The sequence below is a fragment of the Arvicanthis niloticus genome, chromosome 5 (assembly GCF_011762505.2).
Source record: "Arvicanthis niloticus isolate mArvNil1 chromosome 5, mArvNil1.pat.X, whole genome shotgun sequence".
NCBI lineage: Eukaryota > Metazoa > Chordata > Mammalia > Rodentia > Muridae > Arvicanthis > Arvicanthis niloticus.
The window spans coordinates 2,792,077-2,812,397 of NC_047662.1; the positions used below are offsets into that span (position 1 = coordinate 2,792,077).

The 20,321-nt window shown below is 53.6% G+C and overlaps 1 protein-coding gene across 1 annotated transcript in view; it reads left to right on the forward strand.

The window, feature by feature from the left end:
• The first annotated feature begins 1,880 nt into the window (after positions 1 to 1,880).
• Ajap1 (adherens junctions associated protein 1) overlaps positions 1,881 to 20,321 on the forward strand; it is a 110,307-nt gene continuing 91,866 nt past the window's right edge. The window contains exon 1 of the mRNA XM_034502924.2: positions 1,881 to 2,035. Coding sequence (XP_034358815.1) covers positions 2,007 to 2,035 — 29 coding nt within the window. The 5' untranslated portion in view covers positions 1,881 to 2,006. The remainder of the gene's footprint in view (positions 2,036 to 20,321) is intronic.

The window sequence follows — 20,321 nt, forward strand, 5'->3', positions numbered from 1 at the left end:
GAGAATCTCTGGCTGCCAAAAACCTTAGGCTGGAGGCTCAGGGGGAAGGGCCTGCCTGGGTGCACAGTGAATCCCAGGAAGACTCTCATGACTCCTCCTCCTCCCCCAGCAACCCTCCCAGGGAGGCCTCACCCTCTCCTAGGGGGCCAGCTGCTGGGCTGAAGTCACTGCTCCCTTGCAGCGCCCTGGCTAGTCCCCAGTTGCCTCTCTTTACCTTTCGGGCTCTGACTCTCTTGTCCAAGCAGGAAGGCCGCTGACTGCAGCTCATTTCTAAGGCTCTTGACTTTGCATTTCTTGCCCACTGTGTGTGGAGCTGAGAGAGTTGGGTTTTTCTCCCTACAGTTCCTCAGGGTTTAGGCAGCTCTGGCCTCCGTGGAGCCTCTGCTTTATGTCACTCCTGTCAGAGAAAGGGGACCACAGAGCGCCTGCCTTTCACTAACCGGACATGCAGACACAACTAACCAGGTAGGCACCGGGGAGTGCTGGGTGGGAGAGTGGGTAAGATGTTCGGGAGAGCCAGGTTCAGAACTCCCTGGCTCGGAGAAGGCAGCAGATGCCATAAAACCAAGAAGGCGAGGAAACTGCGGTGGAGACTGAATAACTGGGCAGAAGCATGCTCCAACCAAACGCTGAAACTTCATCTGCCTGGAGAGAGGCCAGGCCCAGGCAGTGGGGAGGACTCCCCAACGGAGGACCCTCCCCAGCCTCCCACAGCCTCTCGCATCGCCAGCGCCTCGCAGCTCCGCCGGAGGAAACTTTTCGCACAGCCTCAGCTCCCGAGTCCCATGAGAACGTCCTCTCCCCAAATCAGCCCTCCGCGTTCACTGGGCGTACTTAGAACCGGGTCCGAACCTCTTAACTGCTTCGCATGCCATCTGGTTACCGTGGCAACACCATCCGGCGGCGCCCGGCGGTCCAATCGGAGCCTGCGGCCTCTTTCGAGCCTTTCCCAAGGTGGAGACCGGGACGCGGCCAGGGATGGGGAAGGGGTGGGCCCGGCTCTTATCTCTGGCGCCGCCCAGGCCACTCAGAGCCCAGGTTGCCAGTCTAGCTCCAGAGAGGTGGGCTGGCAGGCCAAGCCGGCCGGCCGGGTTGGGGGCTCCGACTCCAGGTTGAGGGGCGGGGAAGGAGGGTGACGTGAGCCGGGCCCGGCGGGCGGAGTTGGGACCCGCTCGCGGAGGCGGGGGCGAGCGCTCCCGGAGGCAGACGCGCAGAGGGAGGCGGCCACGCAGCGCGGGCGGCTCTGCGGAGGGCGCGGTGGGCGCGGGCGGCGGGGCCCGGGATCCCCGCGCGCCTCCTCCGCGCGGCGGCGCCGCCGCGCGTCCCCACGCCCCGCGCTCCACGCTCCCTCGCCCCGCGCCTCCCCTGCCCGCCTCCTGGCAGTCTCCGGGCCGCGGCTGTCTGCAGAGCGAGCGCTTAGACGGAGCTCTCCGGGCAACTTGATCGGTGTCAGAAGCCGGGACAGAAGCCCCTCGACCCTGCGGCCCGTGGAGACGACCCGCGTGGGCCAGAGGGGCGATCCTCTCAACCCCCGGGCGACGCCGATCACAGCCTCGCAGCTCCGGCTGCAGGCTAGATCCTCGCACCGCGCGCGGGGCCGCCGGCTTCGCTGCCCGCCTCCCCGGAGGACGAAGCCCCGCTCCTCGGACCCTCGCGGTCGGCGACAGACCCGGAGAGCGCCCGCCTCGCTGCCGCCCGAGCCGTGTGGCCTGTGGTGGGGGCCCGGTGCCCCGAGAGCCGGCGGGAGGATGTGCGTCCCCGCGGGCCGGCCCGCCTGAGCCATGCGCCCCCTCGGCGGCGGCGCGCCGGCCGGCATGGAGCCCCGCGCGGCCGCGCTCTGACTCGCTGTGCGCCCCGCGGCCGGCGGGCGGCGGGAGGCGGGCGGCGGCGGCGGCGGCGGCCCGAAGCCGAAGAGCGGCGCCACGGGACGGGAGCGAGCGGGCGCGGGCGCCGTGCAGATGGCCGGGGCACGCAAGGTCTGAGGCTGGGTTCCCTGAAACGTGACCATGTGGATCCAACAGCTTTTGGGACTCAGGTGAGCGACCCGGCTGGAGGCAGAGTGCGTGGGGGGTGCGTGGGCGCTGGGCTGGGCTGCTGCTCACTGTTGCAAACCGGGGCACGGCTTCTCGCCTCCCCGAGTCGGCCCGCGTGGTGCACCCGAAGCCGGGGAGCGCGGCCGCCTGCTGGTCCTTGAAGCCAGGCAGAGAGCGGCAGGGAGCGGCCGTTCTCTCACGCTCCGCGAGTCGAGTGGGGTCGAGGTAGGGGCACTGGCCCCAGTAACCTGGCAGCGGGGCTGGCCGGCGCGCCCGCGGCTCGGGGCGCCAGCAGCGCAGTGTCCTGGCCGGCGGCCCCGGCGCGGCTCCTCTCCGGAGCCCGGCGCGAGTTGCGGGCCGTTGGGCGCGGCGGACTCGGGGGCCGGGGCTGATGCTGGAGCTGCCGGGGAGAGCCACCGGCCCTCACAGTTCTGAGCAGCTTTACGGCGGAGTTGGAGGAGCCCAGAGCCCTACATTCGCTCCGTCAGCCCTTCTCTCCGTTTGGGCCCCTGAACTGGAGTGTAGTAGGAGCGCAGCTGCAGACCCAGCTGCTTTGGGGTGACCTCCGGGCAGAAGGTCGCACGCAGCTGGCGGACAGCTGGGTCTGGAGAGCTTCTGAATTCTGAAGGAGCGACAACAGGCAACTGGCTGCTCTAAGCACCTTTTACAGGCACACAGGGCTTGTCTGTGTCCGGGACCTTAGGGCCAGCAGGAACTCAAGCCCAGCGCGGTTATGGGGCGGGCCAGAAAGACCCCTCTCTGCAAACTTTGCCCACCCACCGAGTCTCTCAGGCTTCTCTGGATCCTGTCCTGGGTCCCCAGAACGCAGTTGCCCCTTTTGCAGAGCAGAGTGTCTACTACCCTTGTCCCCATGTAAGGGGGCTTCTGGCCAGAGCTGCTGCGCCTGGGTCGGTATTTGGGACCCAGGTTGAACATCACAAATGGAAGCTGAGAAAGGGCTGCTTGTGCTTCTAGTGTTTGTCCACTGGGATGCACTGCGTTCCCGTGTTGAGGATACAAGGGGTCGGTGGCTGCTGGGGCAGGCTGCCTCAGCCACCCACCCCCACCAGCATGAAGCTGGGGAGAAAGTGGGGCCAAAGGAGGGAGAAACATGCGCGCGCGACCTGATTTCAAGAAGTCTGAAGGAGACTGGCGTGAGAGCGTTTTCTAGCTGTCCTTGATTTGCGAGTGGATCTGGCGCCCGCCCGGGAATACATGCTGGTCGGCATCGTCTAGTGAAGACTGTCACACGTCATTACTGGCATCCCCTTTCCTGGTGGCTGGGTTTGTTTGCGCTGTGGACTTTAAGAGGTTAATCGTCAGGCCAATCTGCTGGGCCCAGCCTTGGGGCACTGGCTGGGCCTCAATCCATCAGTGGGCTTTGCTAAGGTTTAGGCTCCCGCAATTCTGGGTGTGGACCAAACGAAGCAAGGACAGCTTTTCTGACATTAGCCCCATCTAGATGCCCTGTCTGTCTGTCTGTCCTTCTGCTCCCGACTGTCCCAGTGCTCAGCTAGATCCCAAGGCTTCCAGAGCAACCCAGTGGGATTCCCTCCCTGCCCAGAGGCAGCTTGAGCTCCCAGATGCTGCAGTCTGGCGCTTGCTTGCCAGTGGTAACTTACCTGTACAAGTTGTTAGGTTGAAAAGGCAGTGCATTTCGATAATAGGGAGAGAACAAATGCCAGGCAGAGAAACCTCCTGGGGGGGGGAGGGGCTTAAAACTCACAGTTTCTCTAGAACAAGAATAACTGTGCAGGAACATGGCCAGACTTTCAGAAATGGTTCTGTTGCTGATTTTGAAGTTTGGCCTTTTAGGATTCCTCCCTGCCAGACGTTAGCATGCATGATCTTTTATGCATATACCCCCAGGAAGGGCTGCTACTCTCGCCGATCCTAATAGGAGCGCTAGCCCTGTGCTTGGTTCTAGATGGTTTTGTTCCCTCTGGACAGGCACACGGAGCTTGAGCCTAGGAGTTACACTTTTCCCTTATAGCTCTTCATTCTTGCTTGCTAACTGCTCCCCCCGCTGCTCTGTAGGTAAGCTTGCTGTCAAGCGTTGAGCCTGGTTAGGACAGGTATCACCTCCAACAGAGGTGGCAGGAGGCATCTCATTCTGCTTGGGAAAAGGAGGCTCCCTGCAAGCCGAGGGAGGGGCTTCCTTGCTCCCAGTCAGACCCAGGCTTGGTTACTTCTGCGATGGAACCGAGCTGTACACCCTGAGCCTCAGTGCTTTAGGAGCAGGGGCAGAGTTGGATTTGTCTGCCTTTATTTATTTTTTTGTTGGTGGGAGTTATGTTGGGGCTTGCTTGGGTCCAGAGAAAGGCAGTCCCTAAAGGAGACTTGGGCTTGTTTAGGTCCCTGACCACTCAGAGGCGGGGGTTGGGGGGGGGAGCTTATTCAGCAGGCAGCCCGAGTCCCCAGGTCTGGCTCTGGTTGCCCATTGCCTCTGAGTCTTACCAGAGGAGACTGTGACCTCTTGGGATTGTATGGAGTAGCTGGGAACAAGCATCCATAGCGTTTGCTGGGCTGTGTTCGGGACCAGGCAGACAGTCAATAGACTCAACCCGGGCCATGTTCCTCAGAGCCATTCCTGTCTCCTAACGCTGAGCTTTCCTTAAGAACACAACTCACAGTTTTCTCAAGCCCTTCCAGTGTGTGCTGTGTTGTGTTTGGGCTTCCCGGCAGCAGGGATCCACAGGGCTGCTGTCACCAGCCCCAGCATAAAGTCCCCCAGCAGCTGGGGCTGCGTAGCCAGGCTTTAGTGGATGGAGTCAATGCTTTGTCCGCAAACACTGGGCACCCGGTGAATGCTGGCTCACTCTCATTTCCAGCTGCTGTTACTAAATTGATTGCAACTGGAATCCATCTAGGGTCAGAGGCCGTGATGCTCATCTGGATAATAACTCTGGACTAAACGGTAAATTTGGAAGGTAGTGGAACGCTTCCAGCAACATGGGAGCACCCCACCCTTCTCTCTCATCCTCAGGCCAAATGGAGGAGTTGGTAGTAGCCGCCCCCTCCCTGCCTGTCTCTGTTCATTTATTTATTCCTCTGCTTCCTTAGCTTCTTTGCCTTGGGGGAAGAAGCAGAGCATACAGCTCGCAAGCAGCTCCAAGCTTCTCCTGAGATGTCTACCTCTGGTCCTTAGAGACCAGAGGCAGCTGGTCAGCTTGTTTAGTCCTCTGCGTGTCTGGATCCTCCTAGCTGGGGGGTTAGTCCCACCCCCACCCCCCAGCCTGGCAGCTTCAGTGTCATTTCTGACCCCAACAGAAGCAGGGTGTTTGCCAGACATTGCCCTGAGCGTTCTGTGGGAAATAAACAGATGTTCAGCAGTCTGTGGGAGCCTATGGATTCGCAACCCCAAGCTGTGGGTCTCCTGAGCCTGGGGCTTTTCTCTAGGGGTTATGGGAGAGTCACGTGGTTTTGATACACAGTTGCTGGGTTTGCTTCAAAGGGTTACAAGTCAGTAGAGACCAAATTGATGTAAAGATTAGCTCAGAAAGCCAAATATATCCTTGATCTAGATTCCTGCGTTTGAAGTCTGGCTGGAAAGGGTTTTGCTCGCCTCCTGCCTGGCAGACCTAGGGGGAGACAGGCTGGGGGTTTGTGAGACCAGAGTAGTGGAGTGCAAAACCAGGCTCATTTCTCCTCAGAGACCCCTTCCAGGAATTCAAAGGGGCTGTTGACTCATGAGTGCTATCGGGGAGCTGTTGTTATGTAACTCAGCTAAGCTGCCTGGAATATCAGTCAGGCCACAGTGTGCCCCTGTCAGAGCCCACCAGTGACAGGAGGAGGGGCAGACCAGCTGTAGAGATTGGTCGGGTTGCTGAGGACTCTCACCATGGCAGTAACATACACCCCAGCTGTCATCACCCAGGAGTATGGAGTGTTTCTTCAGGGTAGGCCATGAGAGCTTACTTGGGTACCCCCAGTAAGCTGAAGACAGCCCTCTGCTTCCACTGGAGGATGGTGGTAGTGACGGAGCTGTGGGCAGATGGCCTGGTTTAAGTGGGACAGGCAGGTGCAGAGGGATGGCTAGAAGGCTCTTCTGGCCTCTCACTTTTTGCAAAAGGTTCCAAGGATGATGCAGAGAGTAATGAATCCACTCTGGGTCTGTGGGATCCCCAAAATTCTTTACCAGGAAAGAGACCAGAGTGAAGAGTACTGTTTGAAATTGTAATTTGTGAGAGTCAGTCCCTGTGTCCCTCACACCCCTCCCCTTTCCCTTCTCTCTCTCGTCCTCCCTGGGTCCAGGGTTGGTAAAGGGAAGGGAAAGCTAGCTGAACCCCGCAGAAGGCCACTTCTTCCTCCTTTATCCCCTCCATTCCATGAAAGAGTTGGGCACAAAGCTGGGATTCTCCTGCTCAGATGTCATCTGTCACTTCTGCCTCTCTTGCTGGCTTAACAATCTTCTGGGTCTACTCATCGTCCTTTGTCAGACATTTTCTCCAGGACTGACCTAGGAGGGATAGGGTCTGCACCCTCTGGTTGCCCTCCTCTGTCCTGTTGCTAGTCTTCTGGGCAGTTGCTTGGACATGGTCCCTGAGTCTGGATGTCTGCTGTCTTCGGGTGTCACCTCTGTTCCTGCTTGCATTTGCCCCAGGGGCTGCTGGGAAGGAGAAGGGGCAGGGGCATGCACTTTGCTGTGGGGACTGTATGCAGTGGAGGGAGGCAATGCCATGTATACAGGCTCAGTGACACGCACATAAGCATCTTGGGTTGTGCTGGAGAGGATGCCCAGGGTCCAGGGGCTGACGGTCTGCCTTGCTCTTCATTGCTTCCTGGGAAGACCACATGGGAACAGCCTGTAGAAGTTTAAATGTGTCAGCATGGCACAGTGCCCCTATTTTATCAAGTCCCACTTTTGTGCTGCTGCTGAAATCCAGGAGAGAGTTTCCAGCCTTAGGCTTAGGCGTTCTTCTGCTCCAAATAGATGTCACTACTTCAACCTGGCTTATTGGGGGTGAATCATATCATTGCATTTTCCTATCAGAGATTCACTCCTTTGGCTTAAAGATTTTTTTTTCACAATTAGAATACAGACATGCTCGCAAAAACAATCCCTCCTAGGTCTTTCATTATCAGCTCAGTGTGCTAAGAGACAGGATCAGACTTTTAACTGTTTGGAGAAAGGGGGTTTGTGGGGAAGAAGAGAGGAGGGAGGTGGTGTCTGTCTATCTAGTGGTGGGGTTGGACTGAGTGAGGAGGGAGCATCCTGAGGGGCGAAGGGGAGCCCCCAGGGACAGGGTGGGCAAAGGTGTCATCTGCAGTCTGCAGGTGCCTCTTGTCTTTGGCCAAGTTTCTTCTCCTCCTCCTCTTCCTCCTCCTCTTCCTCCTCTTCCTCCTCTTCCTCCTCCTCCTCCTCCTCCTCCTCCTTCTTCTTTTTCCTCCTCCTCCTCCTCTTCCTCCTCCTCCTCCTCCTTCTTCTTTTTCCTCTTCCTCCTCCTCCTCGTCCTCCTCCTCCTCCTCCTCCTCCTCCTCCTCCTCCTCCTCCTCCTCCTCCTCTTCCTCTTCTTCTCCTTCTTCTTGCCCTTTAAGAACATAGATCCTCGTCTGGTCTAGCCCGTTCGGATGGTAGATTTGTGATCAGCGTATGTGTGTCTGTGGGTACAAAGGAGGCTGGGGGAGGCACCAGTTAATGAGCTGTGGCCAGTACACACCCAAGGTGCCTTGCTGTGCCAAGCATGTATAGTAGAGTTGTACTGTACCCGGATGATGCTTGCTGGCTGCTCCCAATGCCTCCTGCAGGGGAAGCACCAGCTCTGCCCTCACCTGCCCCTCCCCTCACCCAACACCCATGAATCTCTTACTCTTGTGCATGGAGGTCAGGGACCCACAGTCCTTTGTCCACAGAGCTGTCACTGGCTGCTGCCGCTGCTCAGGTGGCTGTTCTGCAGAGGGTCAGGACATGGAACATGGGGTGAACAGAAACTTTGAAGTCTTCATTAGCCGCACTAAAATAGGTAGTAGCCACCAAGAATCCATTTTGCTTAGTCTAGATAAGTAATATTATGTTGTGGTGTGTCAACATAAAATCTCAATTTGTGACTCTGTACAAATCTCAAGCGAGGTGTCTGTGCCCCTCTGAGGACACTAGTGGCCACCTGGGACTAGCGGCCATTGTGCAGGTCGTTGTCTCAGTGAACATATTTCCTACAGAAACACAGATGAGAGGAAAGTAATTTCTCAAAGCCTGTCCCGTCTGCTTTCAAGCCTACCCCTAGGACAGAACTGACTTAGCGTAGTCTCCATGGCCAGTTCTGGCTACAGCCCTCTTCAGCACTGAGGGATTCCTGATGGGCCCTAACTCTGTGTAGACTGAGGTTGTACCTGAATGGCATGGAGACTGGGGTGGCCCTGATGTCTGGACCTGCATTCCAGAGAGTGGAGCTGCTGAGCCAGCTGAGCCCCTGGGTGTCTCTCTGTCATGTTGAACTGTTTTCTAATTCTGGGGACCTCACTGTGACAGAGACCTCCTGAAGTCAGGATGCAGTGGTAGCTGCTGGGAGAAAGAGTAACAGGTAAAGGACGTAGGCTACCCAGGGAAGGGTGAGCTGGCCCCTGTGGGAGACATCTCCAGCATCCTCCTGTGAGGCCCTGGGGTTGACCAAATATCTGCTGCAGTGATTTATAGAGAGTGGGGCACAAGAACCTCAGGCTGCCTCTGAAGATCTGCAGGCCTCACAGATCCATCTTGTCCTGTTGGTACACTTAGCGTCCAATGCAGACTCCACCTGGGGCTTCACAGAGGAGGAACATTGCACCAGAATTGTTTGTGTGTGTGTGTGTGTGTGTGTGTGTGTGTGTGTGTGTGAGCGCTTGTGTGTGTGTGCTTGTGTGTGTGTGTGCTTATGTGTATGTGTGTGTGCTTTTATGTATGTATACTTGTGTGTTTGTGTGTGTACTTGTGTGTCTGTGCGCTTGTGTGTCTGTGTGTGTATGCTTGTGTGTGTGTGTGTGTGTGTGTGGTGTGGTGTGTGTTGAAGAGTTTGGGGATCAGTGTTCATCAGATCATTTGTCATTAATGGCACCAGCTTTTAAGTCTGTCTTCCCAATGAAGGAGACTTGAGTTATCCCAAGATGGAGCCTGAATAAGATGGTGCGATGTCAGCTATGCTTATAGCCTGTCTGCTGCTGGTGACAGAGAAGGATCTTCAGGAGGAAGATGTGCTTCCTTCTCGTCAGGCTTAGCTTCTGTGAGGTGGAGCTTAACTCTATAATAAGAGGAGAAGAATATACTCACTCGATGTTTGAAAACCAAAGATCCCACAGAACTGCAGGGGTCATCAGTAGCCACCTCAAGTATTCAGATAAAAAATTTGGGTCGCAGGGAACATCTAAATTGAAGTCATGTCTGAACCAGACAGGAAACTGTCTGTTTTGAGTCAGTGACATTTGAGTCTACTGGTTTCCTTAGCAGGGCACAGATTCTTTCCAAGAGCCCTAAATCCAAACTTGTGAAACTTCAGCCTGCTAGGAGCAGGTCATGTGACTCTGCTTGGGCAGATTCAAGGTTACAGTTCCCACTGACCTGCAGCTCAGATTCCATCAAAGAAGGCTGAAGGTTCCCGGGTATGTGGGCGTGGGGCTGTAGGGCAGAGTGTCACTGGAGGAGAGGGGTTTGGCACTGACTGGTAAGCCACAGTACATTCGGACTGTGCAGGTCATTTTTGTGCTGTTTCCAGAAATGTCTGATTTAGAAAAAGTGTAGGCTGGAGGGGTGGGGGGCAGGGGTCCCCATAGAGGCAGCCTAGCATATGTAAAAGGCTGTTAAGGAATGAATGATTTTAATTCATTCTATGAAACATTCTGAGATCAAAGTCAAATAAAACTCTCTTACACACATCCCTACAGACTAATAACATCCATGAAAATGTACAAAATATTCTTAAAAAAATCCATTTATTTTATGTGTATGAGTGTTTTGTTCTGCTTGTAGGTATATGTACCACATGCATGCAGTACCCAAGGAGGACAGATGGTGGCACCAGATCCCCTGAAACTGGAGTTATGAATGTTTGTAAGTCTCCATGTGGGTGCTGGGAACTGAGTCAGGGTCCTCATTAAGGCTGAGTCATCTGTTCCTACAAAATAGTCTTACAGTAGAGTGATGTCAGTAGCAGGCTTATGAAAAGGTCACAAGAGAATGAAGGTTCGTTACCCATGAAAAAGCCACACAACCATCTCAGTGGACACAGAAATCAAATTTGATAAAATTCAACCTGTTCTTACGGCAACTCTCAGAATAGCAGCAGGTTTTGTTTTTTGTTTTGTTTTTTCCTTGGCAGTGAAAAACTGGCTTCACTTTTTTTTTTCCGACACAAGACAACTGAACAATGTATGTGGTCATCGTATTGAGTGCATAGTGGAAGCTGACACCAGTTCAACCCAGGAGGAAAAGGAAATGAAAGGCAGGCAGATAAGGGGAAATGGTGTGATTGTCTGTGTGGAAAATAATATATAATTACCAAAAAGCAGTGCCTTAGAACTTCCGGACAAGTTCTGTAAGGTTGCAGAAAACAAGATAAATACACAAAAATCAATTGTCTGTCTCTGTTGACAGTGAACGCAGGGAGAATGTAAGACACACATTACCTTGAGTTTCAGCTCACGTTCTCTGTTGTGAAAGATGCCACGGCCAAAGCAGTGTTGGGAAAGGGATTCATTTTATCTTACAGATTGCAGTTAACCATTGGGGGAAGCCGGGCAGGAGCTCAAGCAGGATGTGAGTCAGAATGGAGGAATGCTGCTGACTGGCTTGCTCTCTGGTTAGCATTTAGCTACCTTCCTGAGGCCCGCTTGCCTAGGAACAGCACCCTGTGGAGTGGCCTGTGCCCTCCTAAGCCAATCACCAGTCAAGAAAATGTTCCCATGGACACAAACACAGGCCACTGAAGGAGGCAATTCTTCAAGTGAGGGGTGTAGCTGAGAACTCTCGGCTATGTGAAGCTGACAGTTGAAACCGACTAGGAGACTGTTTTCCTCTGACAGATGCTGAAATTGTCCTGAGAGACTGGAAGACCTGTTTCAGCTCACAGCTACAGAGCTTTCAAACCAGGATCATGCAGTCCATTGGTCTGAGTCAGGGGTAACAAGGAGACTATGGCAAGAGGAATATGGCAGGATAAAGTGCCCGCCCACTTCATGGCAGCTGGAAGGGCTGGGAGTCTAGTATCTATCCTGTAGATACTAGTATCCTCCAGATACCCTAGTATCTAGCCTAGTAACTTCCTTCCACTGCCCCAGCATGCGAGGGCCCATCACTTCTCAATAGCATCGTGGGATGTCAGCCACATCTTGGGGACACATCCCAGTGGCTCAGAATGAGACTATTGTGGATCTATCTAAGAAAGGAATTGACTATTGAATCTCTGTGTCCTGAAAACTATACATTACTAGTAAACGAAGTCCAGGAAGCCATACGAGAGTGGAGAGACATTCCGTGTTCATGAATCAGAGGACATCAGTTCTCTTCAGGCTGATAAACCTTCTTGAGCAGCGTTTCCATCCAAAGCTCAGGAGAAGTCGCTAAGGGTGAGGTTTCCATGTGAAGGGAAAGGAGTTAGGTTATCTGATGGTAAGACTCACCACATGGCAATATTTGTGTCTGTAACAGGGAAACCTGGTGGTCAGGGACACAGAACAGATCCAGGAGTGGAGCCTGAGTCCATGCCTGGCTGACTTTCAACAAAGGTTCAGTGGCGGGGAGATTGCTTTTCTACAAACAGGGCTGGCGCAGCCACACACCCAGGGCTGTGAAAGAATACGGGATCATAGCTCTCACACCCTAGTAGCAGTCAACTCAGAACATTCACAGATACAGCGTCAAATGTGAACTGTAGACTTGGAGGAAACAAGTTCTTCCGGAAGCGTCTTCAGACCTAACACTGAGCACATGACCTGTACGAAGAACACTTGGATAAATTGAATCTCATCAGAATTTGAAGTTCACAGGCTGAGTAGGTGTCCCAGTAGATAGAGTCTTCACTGCTTGGCACGAGGCCCTGGATTTGGATCCCCCAGAATCCATGTGGGAAACTAGAGGAGGGTGCTGGGTGTGGACCTGGGTTCTGGGGGTGGGAGTGTGAACCTGTGTACCAGCACCTTGAGAAACAGAGACACAAGAATCCTCAGAGCTCCCTGGACAGCAAGCCCAGCAGACCAGCAAGCTCCAGGCTCAGCAAGAGATAAACTCTGGTCTCCATGTGAATGCACACATGTACATGCACACTCATACACATGTGTACACACATACATGTAAACATACAATATACAAAGTTTTAAAAACTGTGGCAGAACTGTGGAGAACGGTCACAGAACAGGAGTTGGTATTTGTCAAGGGTTGCTCTTCTTAACACAGAATCCTTGAACCTAGAACCACACTGGCAAAAATAGGCAGTGAGTTCATTCACAGGCAAAACTGCTTTCCTGATCACAAGGCATAAGATAAGTCAGTTGGAGAGCATCTAGGAAAATATGCAGAGAAACCCAGCAAGACCCGCTGCCCACCCATCAGAATGGCTGAGAGAGAAAACAAACCTGGCTCTGCCAAATTCTCTCAGGGATGTGGAGAAACTGGGCCACTCCTGCGGCGTGGATGGGACATGAATGTTATGGCTGTGCTAAGAAGGTCTCAGCGGGGTCTTCTGAGGTTAAATGCACCTGCCACTCACCAAGCCACTTTCTCTTCTTCATATGGGTGAGAGAGACCTGCACATGAGGGTTTGTAGCCGGTCAGTGTGCAGCTCCAGTAGGGATAAGGTGGGCTACACAGACAGGCACATCCGCACACAGATTAAGGCTTGGCAGCACAGAGGCAGGACTTATGGATACACCTAGCAGCCTGCAGGGATCTCTAGGGAGTGAGCCACACCCAGAAGGATGCATATAGCAGGAGCCCTAGGCCAGGCACTGACAAAAGTCTAGGAGTGTGATGGCCCGAGTCCTGGTTTCTGGGGACAGAGAGAGGGTATTGGAAGTGATGGTGGGCATGATTTACCTCTGTCCATGTCAGTAACCTTATTGTGTCATTTACCATAGTCTCTCAGGATGTCACCATGAAGGAGAGCTGGGGAAGGAGTTCATGGGAGGTCACCACACTTCACATACCTCATGTGGCCGTGGCTGTGAATGTACGGTGAACTTAAAAGCAGACGTTTAATTAAGGAAAGCAAGCTGATGCTGTTTACTCTTGTGTGGGAGACTGGCACCTGGAGATGGCGTGCGTCTGCGTGCTGGCCTCCTCCAGGACTGCAGATCTGCATATTGTGGTGGTGGTGACTGGGACATGTGTGGGGTGCTTCTTTACAAAGCTGGCTGCAGATCTGAGCTATGGAGTGGGCCCTGTGTGGCCATCTCAGGGCTCAGGGTAAGGTGGGGCGGGGGCCTGTGAACCTTGGCGGCTGGCTTTGAGATCTGTCAGAGGACGTAACAGGTGACCTGCTGTATAATGACAGGATCAGACAAGCTGTCCAGGTCCTTACGTAAACCAGGTCAGCTCCAAAAATAGAGCAGCCATTTTGGGGTCAGTTCTGCCATCCCCCATAGGCTCTGGTGTTCTGAGAGCAGACTCGAGGATTTAGAGTCAGACATGAAAACAACCAGTGTCTTGTTTCCAGTTCAGTGAGAGGAGGAGGCAGGTAGGTTGAGGTAGAGGCCAGGCTGGCCCAGCTCCTCAAGTTTCAGTTCTAATATAAACAAACCGGGCCAGGAGAGGTAGTTCAGCAGCGCAAGCTGATTGAAATCAGAAGACAGGACAGTGCTCCGCCTTGGACTTGGCTGTGGGCTTTGGTGACCTCATCTGTTCCCCATGGTGGAGACTGAGACATCCCTGCCTTCTGTATCCTGGTTTTGTGCCCAGCTTCAATGAGGCAGATACTTGATCTGCCTCATCTTAGCCAGTCCTCCTGGTACTCAGGCAAACCAGGAATGGCTGCCCTCATTCCTCCGTGGGAAGAAACACAGCAGAGAGAACCAGGTTTGTTTACCCAAAGTCACACAGCTAGCGAGTGGAAGAACTTGGGTTTGAACCCAGCATTCGAGGACTGCAAGGTTCACTGTCCGTCTTATCACAGTGCCCTGTGGCTTTTGTGCTTTATGTAAAATCTGTTTCTCCGTCGTCTCTCTCTTAAGTCAGCTTATCAGCCTTTAGGGAAAAAGAGAAGAAAATAAATAACTAATCAGAAAATCCCAGCTGCAGTGACAAGTTCCTCAGCAGTGGGGATTTAGCCCCAGGTGCAGCTGACACTGAAATCTCAGCTCTCTGGCACCCACAGTGTTCAGGGAAATGCTCTCAGAATGGGAAGTTGTTTTGCATCCTGTGTGTGCGCATGCACGCGCGCGTGTGCCTGGTGCCTGTGTATACATGTCTGTGACACAGATTCTGTCATCTAATCTATTTAGTAAGCAGAAATAACCATCAGCACATCTGGGAGGGCCCTCAGGAGGGGCCTCACTTGTGACATGGGGGACTCACTTATGACGTGCTACACATCACATAGAGAGTGCAGGAGACCATGAAGCTGTAAGCTTGGCACTCGTCACGTGGTGCACAAGGCTGTTCCCTTGTCCTGGTGTCACTGTACACACTATGACATCCCTAAGTTCAAAGAAGTTGTCAGCTCACTGAACTGGGCTCCCATCTCCACAGCCTGGTGTAGCACAGTTCCAGCCCTGGCAAGCTCCCTCCTGTTAGGCCTGGCTACTATGGACTTTGGCTCCTTCCCTGACAACCTCTGACCTGTCTGGATCCCGCTAACCTGAGATATCCTGCAGGCAGAAGCCTTCCTGTGGGTTTTGTGTCTGTCTTGCTTTGTTCAGCCTCCATGTCTCAGGGTGTGCCCGTGTGAAAGTGTGTTGCTTTCATCTCCTTTTTTATTATTGAGTAATATTCCACTTTTCTGGACATGCGATGTGAGTCTGTGTGAGCATTGCTCTCAGTGCCTTTGCCTCCATTGTGTCTGCACGCACACACACACACACACACACACACACACACGCGCGCGCGCGCGCAAACGCATGCACTCATAGGCACACACACATACACTCTCACATAAACAGCACATACACACTCACACACATGCACACCACACTCACGTACACTCTAGAGTGCACACGCACATGTACACTCTCACACATGCATACACTGTCATAGTGCACACGTATAAACACACATGTACATGCACACACACACATACACACATGCACACACACACTCTTACATATGTGCATGCACGGAGACATACACAGTTGCATATGCACACACTCTCATACATGCACACTCTCACAGGTGCATATACATACACACATTTACATATACTCTCACACATGTGTGTGCATACATACATGCACACACATGCACACTCTCACGCACAGAGACACATACTTGCACACGCTCACATGTACATGCACACATACAGAAACATACTCACGCATGCACACTCACACATGCACACACGCTTTCACACATGCACATGTCAATACGCATGCACACATGTACATGTATACATACTTGCACACACATGCACATGCACCTACACACATGCACGGGGACACACGCCACACTCATGCACACACACACATACACACACACACTCACACTTCTGCTCTATGGTTGCCTGCAGAGGTCAGAGAAGAGCCTCAGTTGTGGGTAGTTTCTGTTCTCTGAGACAGTCTCTTGTTTACTGCTGTGCACCAGGCTACCTGGCCACCAGCTGTGGGAATTCTACTGTCTCTGCCACCCAGCCCTGCACTGGTATGCTAGGATGACAGACACTGCTGTGTCCACTTTTGCGTGACTTCTGAACTCAGGTCCTAATGCGTGTGTGGCAAATGCTCTAGCCACTGAGCTGATGCCCCAGCCGCTCCACTTTGTAACGGCAGATGGGGGGACCTCAGTGTGCCGGGAAGCTACCAGTGTGTGCTCAGGCTGGTGGGGAATGCATGGTGTTCACTCCTGGCTGGTCTCTGAGGAGACTTGTTCCCTACAGAGACTATTGTTTAGCTGTCCGTTTCTCCTTCCATAAACATTTATTACGTGTGTCTCCACAGTGCTGTGTATCTGTGTGCTTAGTCAAGGGCAGAATTTTCCATTCACCTTGGTACTGTGACACTGTGGATGGGGACATTTTAGCTCTTTAGAAGATGGGCTCTTGGCCAGTGTGGTGCTTGCCATTGGAGAGGAGGTGCCGTCAGGGTCCCCTGTGGGGTCCAGTGTGCTCCTCCCTATGATTGAGGGTGGCATGGTCTGTGGGAATGGAGAGAGAATGTTCTAGATCCTCTGCCACCTCCTGGGACCCTCTGGGACCATGTGCCTTATAAACATCCCATAGCACAGAGCTAGATGTGCACGGCAGGGCTCCAGGCAAGCCCCAGGAATGCTCTGCCCTATGTCTCCCTGTGGAAGGACACAGAACCCCAGACAGGACTGTCCTTATGGGAGGCAGAAGCTGAGGGGACCCGTTGTTATGAAGGAGGGGGGGCAAAGCTGACAGTCACCCTCCTGGAAGCCCAGGCCAGTCCCCTGGGTACCATCCATCTTCTTCTGGAGCTGTGGGATGCCAGGCACACAGGCTGCGGTGGTTTTCCTGGACTCGGTTCTCTGAGCAAGCCTGGGTCAGCTCCACTGGCCAGCCTGTTCCTCAGCTCTGTGCTGAATGGAGTTCTCAGCCTTGTGGGCTGAGGGGAAGGTGCCGGTGGCCGTTGGTCACTCTGGGTGGCCTGAGTGGTTTTGTCTCTCTGGGAGGACTATCTGTGGTGCACACTGTAGTCCTGAGACAATGTCCTGCCTGGTCCTGCTAGCGTGTATGGCACTCGGGCTGGGTGTCAGCCATATTTTTTGTCTTCATCCTCAATACCTGCCAATGTTCCTAGTGGCATTGCTGACCTGAGGCCTTTTCCTTACCCCCCTTCCAAGGAAAACCAGAGAGACTTAGTGACTTGTGCCAGGGTCACACAGCTAATAAACAGTGCAGCCAGCATGCAACTCCGTGCCAGACAGTAGGCTCTGATCCCTGTCCTCTGCTCTGGCATCTTGTGTTTTAACAGGCTTCCCGTTAGATTTTTAAAGCATTTACAAAACCGAATGTCCAGTGGATGGAAGTAGAAGCCATGGATGGGCTCTGAGTCCAGCATCCAGGGCTAACAGTCTGTGAGTTCCATGTGGAACACACATAGGCCTCCAGGATGTGTCAGTGAAGAGGCAGGCTTCCTGAGAGGCAGCAGAGAACTCTTGTAACTACAAAGGTGGCCCACATCCCCAGCAGGCCAGGAGGAAGGAGGGCCCCACAGGCTCTTTCCTGTGCTTGGCCACGCCCTCCTCTGGAACTGCTTAGGCGTGGGCTTGGAATAATGTCCTCCCCACCCAGGTCAGAAGCAGCCTGGGGTCAGACAGATGAGTCTATAGATGGGCAGAGCCAGCTAGGATTGCCTCAGTTTTCTAGGCCCTAGTTTTGATGACCTTCCTCATGGCTCCTACTTGTAGCCATTGTGTCAGGGTGACTCTCTATTGTGTGTTCAACATGACACCGGTCACCAAAAACCAGCGCCAGGACTTCCGGGAGACTCCAGGACTTTATGGGTTTGGATAGGATTATCACCAATTTGATGCTTAAGTGAGAAGGTCTGATTCTTCTGCCTTACATCTGAGTGCCAGGACTACAGGCCCGTACCACCACCACCCCTAGACATGGTGCTAGGGACAGCATCCGGGCGTGATGTCGTTCACAAACTTTATGTGTATGGGTGTTTTACCTGCACGTACGTCCACCCACTGCATGGAGCGTGTTCAGTATCTGCAGAACTCAGAAGAGGTCATTGGTCTCCCCCACCCCCACCCCAGAATGGAAGTTAGAAGGAGTTGACATGTGGGTGCTGGGAATAGAACCTGAGTCCTCGGCAAGAGCAGCCATTGCTCTTCACCGCTGAGCTGTCTCTCCATGGCCACAGCTGGATATTAAAAGATTTGTTTATTTATTTTACGTGTATGAGTGTTTGCATGCCTGTGTGTATATTGTACACCACATGCATGCATGCCTGATACCTGTGGAAATCCAAAGAGTGCTGTCGGATTCCCTCGAGCTGGAGTTAATGATAGCGGTGGGTGGTGAGGATTGTCCCTAGGTCCTCTGCAAGGGCAGCCTGTACTCACAACCGCTGAGCCATCCCTCAAGAGCCACAGCTGTGTATATGTGAATGGGTATTTTAGAGTCAGATTCCAGGTGGGTCTCTGCATCTGTAAGGGACTTCTCTGCGTTGGGAGTCAGCCTGTGTGGAGACTTGCTTCCAGATCACCAAGGGCCAAGCTCACCACAGGATTATGTCACCTCTATGGTGAAGATCCTGTCTCCGGCCAGTGCTCAACCCCTGCCTGGCCCCCTCTGTTCTGTAAAGAGGAAGTTCTAGGCTGTGCTTAGATGCCAAGGAGCCATGTGATCCCTGCTGAGGGTTGTGGTGAATTCTTTAGGGAGCCAATTACACAAGGAGAGAGCAAGCATGTTTATTTTTACGACACTGTTTCAAAATCCTAGAAATTGATGATGGAATGGCCCCATTAGGTACTTGGTGCTGTGGCACTGTGTCCACAGGCTTCCTGGGCCTTTGCCCAGCTCCCAGTGCCTGGCCTAGGTTGACTGATGCAAATCCAACCCAGAAGGTCAATTCAAGCCCCTGCTGAGGGCTCTGCTCCTCTCCTTCCACCTTCCCAGCCCTGTCTGGTTGTCTCCATGGAGGCAACAAGTTGGACAGACAAGGAGGCAGGCCAGAGCCGGGTTTGTACTAAGTAGGGGTAGCTGCAGACCAGGCAGCCCTGACACACTCTGCCTAGGGAGAGTTGGGGAGCTGTGTGAGCACAGGAGGAAGCAGGTCTAGAACCATCTCCAGAAGTTCAGGAGGCACAAGGGCTGGGGTAGGGTCAGGTGGGATTGCAGGTGCCACACAACGGGACAAAGCAGGACTCAGCCTAGGAACAGTGAGGGGAAGTGTAGAATGGAGTCTTAGGAGGGAAGCCCAGGAGAGCTGAAGGAGGAGGAGAGGAAGAGAAAAGGGAAATAAAAAGAGGGGAAGGGGCTTCAGGTAGGGAGGACGTGGAGGGGAAGAGCAGGGAGAGAGAGAGGGAGGGGGAGGGGGAGGGGGAGGGGGAGGGGGAGGGGGAGGGGGAGGGGGAGAGAGGGAGAGGGAGAGAGGGAGAGGGAGAGAGAGAGAGAGAGAGAGAGAGAGAGAGAGAGAGAGAGAGAGAGAGAGAGAGAGAGATATTCTTATCCCTTTTTACTTGGGAAGGGCATCAGGGACTCATTGATCCAGGCCTTCCTCGGTGTCCTCTCACATGTAGTATGGCTTCTGGGAGGGGAATCAGGTCCATCTGTCTCCCAAGGGGCTGGTGGGAGGGGCTGCAGAGGCAGGTCCCAGAGCTCCTGATTCGGTCCTCGAGTTTGGAGCAGTGGAACATTCTGGAACATTCTGAGGAAAGACTCTCGATTTGTATTTTCATAGAGGAGGAGAGATAGACCACTGGAAGAACAGGGTGTTGGAACAGATGGTTCTGTGTAAGCTGTGTGCAGAGCCCAGTGTCCTGTGGGGAAGCCTGGTCAGAGGAAAACATCCAAAATCCAGACAGACCCTGGGATCCAGAAGACAGTGTCCTGGCCACCGTTTTCCTCCTTGTGTCAGCTCAGCTGGCTTTGCTGCCCCCCGACTCTGGTCCCCAACTGCATCTCCTACCCTCAGGGGATTCCTGTCCCCTGGCCTGTCATCCGTCACTCACCTCAGGGATGTTACCAGCCCACTATCCATGGAACTCAGAGGGTCGCCATGCCAAAGCGTGTGTGTGTGTGTGTGTGAGTTTGGGGCTGAGCTCCTGAGATAGGAGGTGGCACCAGCACGAGTCAGTGGAAGTGTCCAGAGGAGTTGGACTTGCAGCGTGCACTGTCTCTCTGTGGGGCTGGACCTGTGTAGCAGTGAGGCTGTGTTCTTGTTCTCAAGGGAACAGCATGGGAGAGTGTCTGTGCTGGGAGTGCGTTAGGTGCATGAGTTCATGTGGGTGGTGTGTGTGTGTAGTGTGTCAAGTGCATGAGTTCACATGGGTAGTGTGTATGTAGTGTGTATGTGCATGTGGTATGTATTTTTGGCTATGTGTGTGATGTTTATTGGTGTGGGAGAGTGTGTCTGTGCTAGGAGGGTGTTGGGTGTATGAGGTTACATAGGTGGTGTATGTGGGTTTGTGGTGTGTGTATATGTGTGTATGTGGTATGGTTGGTGTGTGTTTGTGGTGTGGTTGGTGTGTGTGTGTGTATG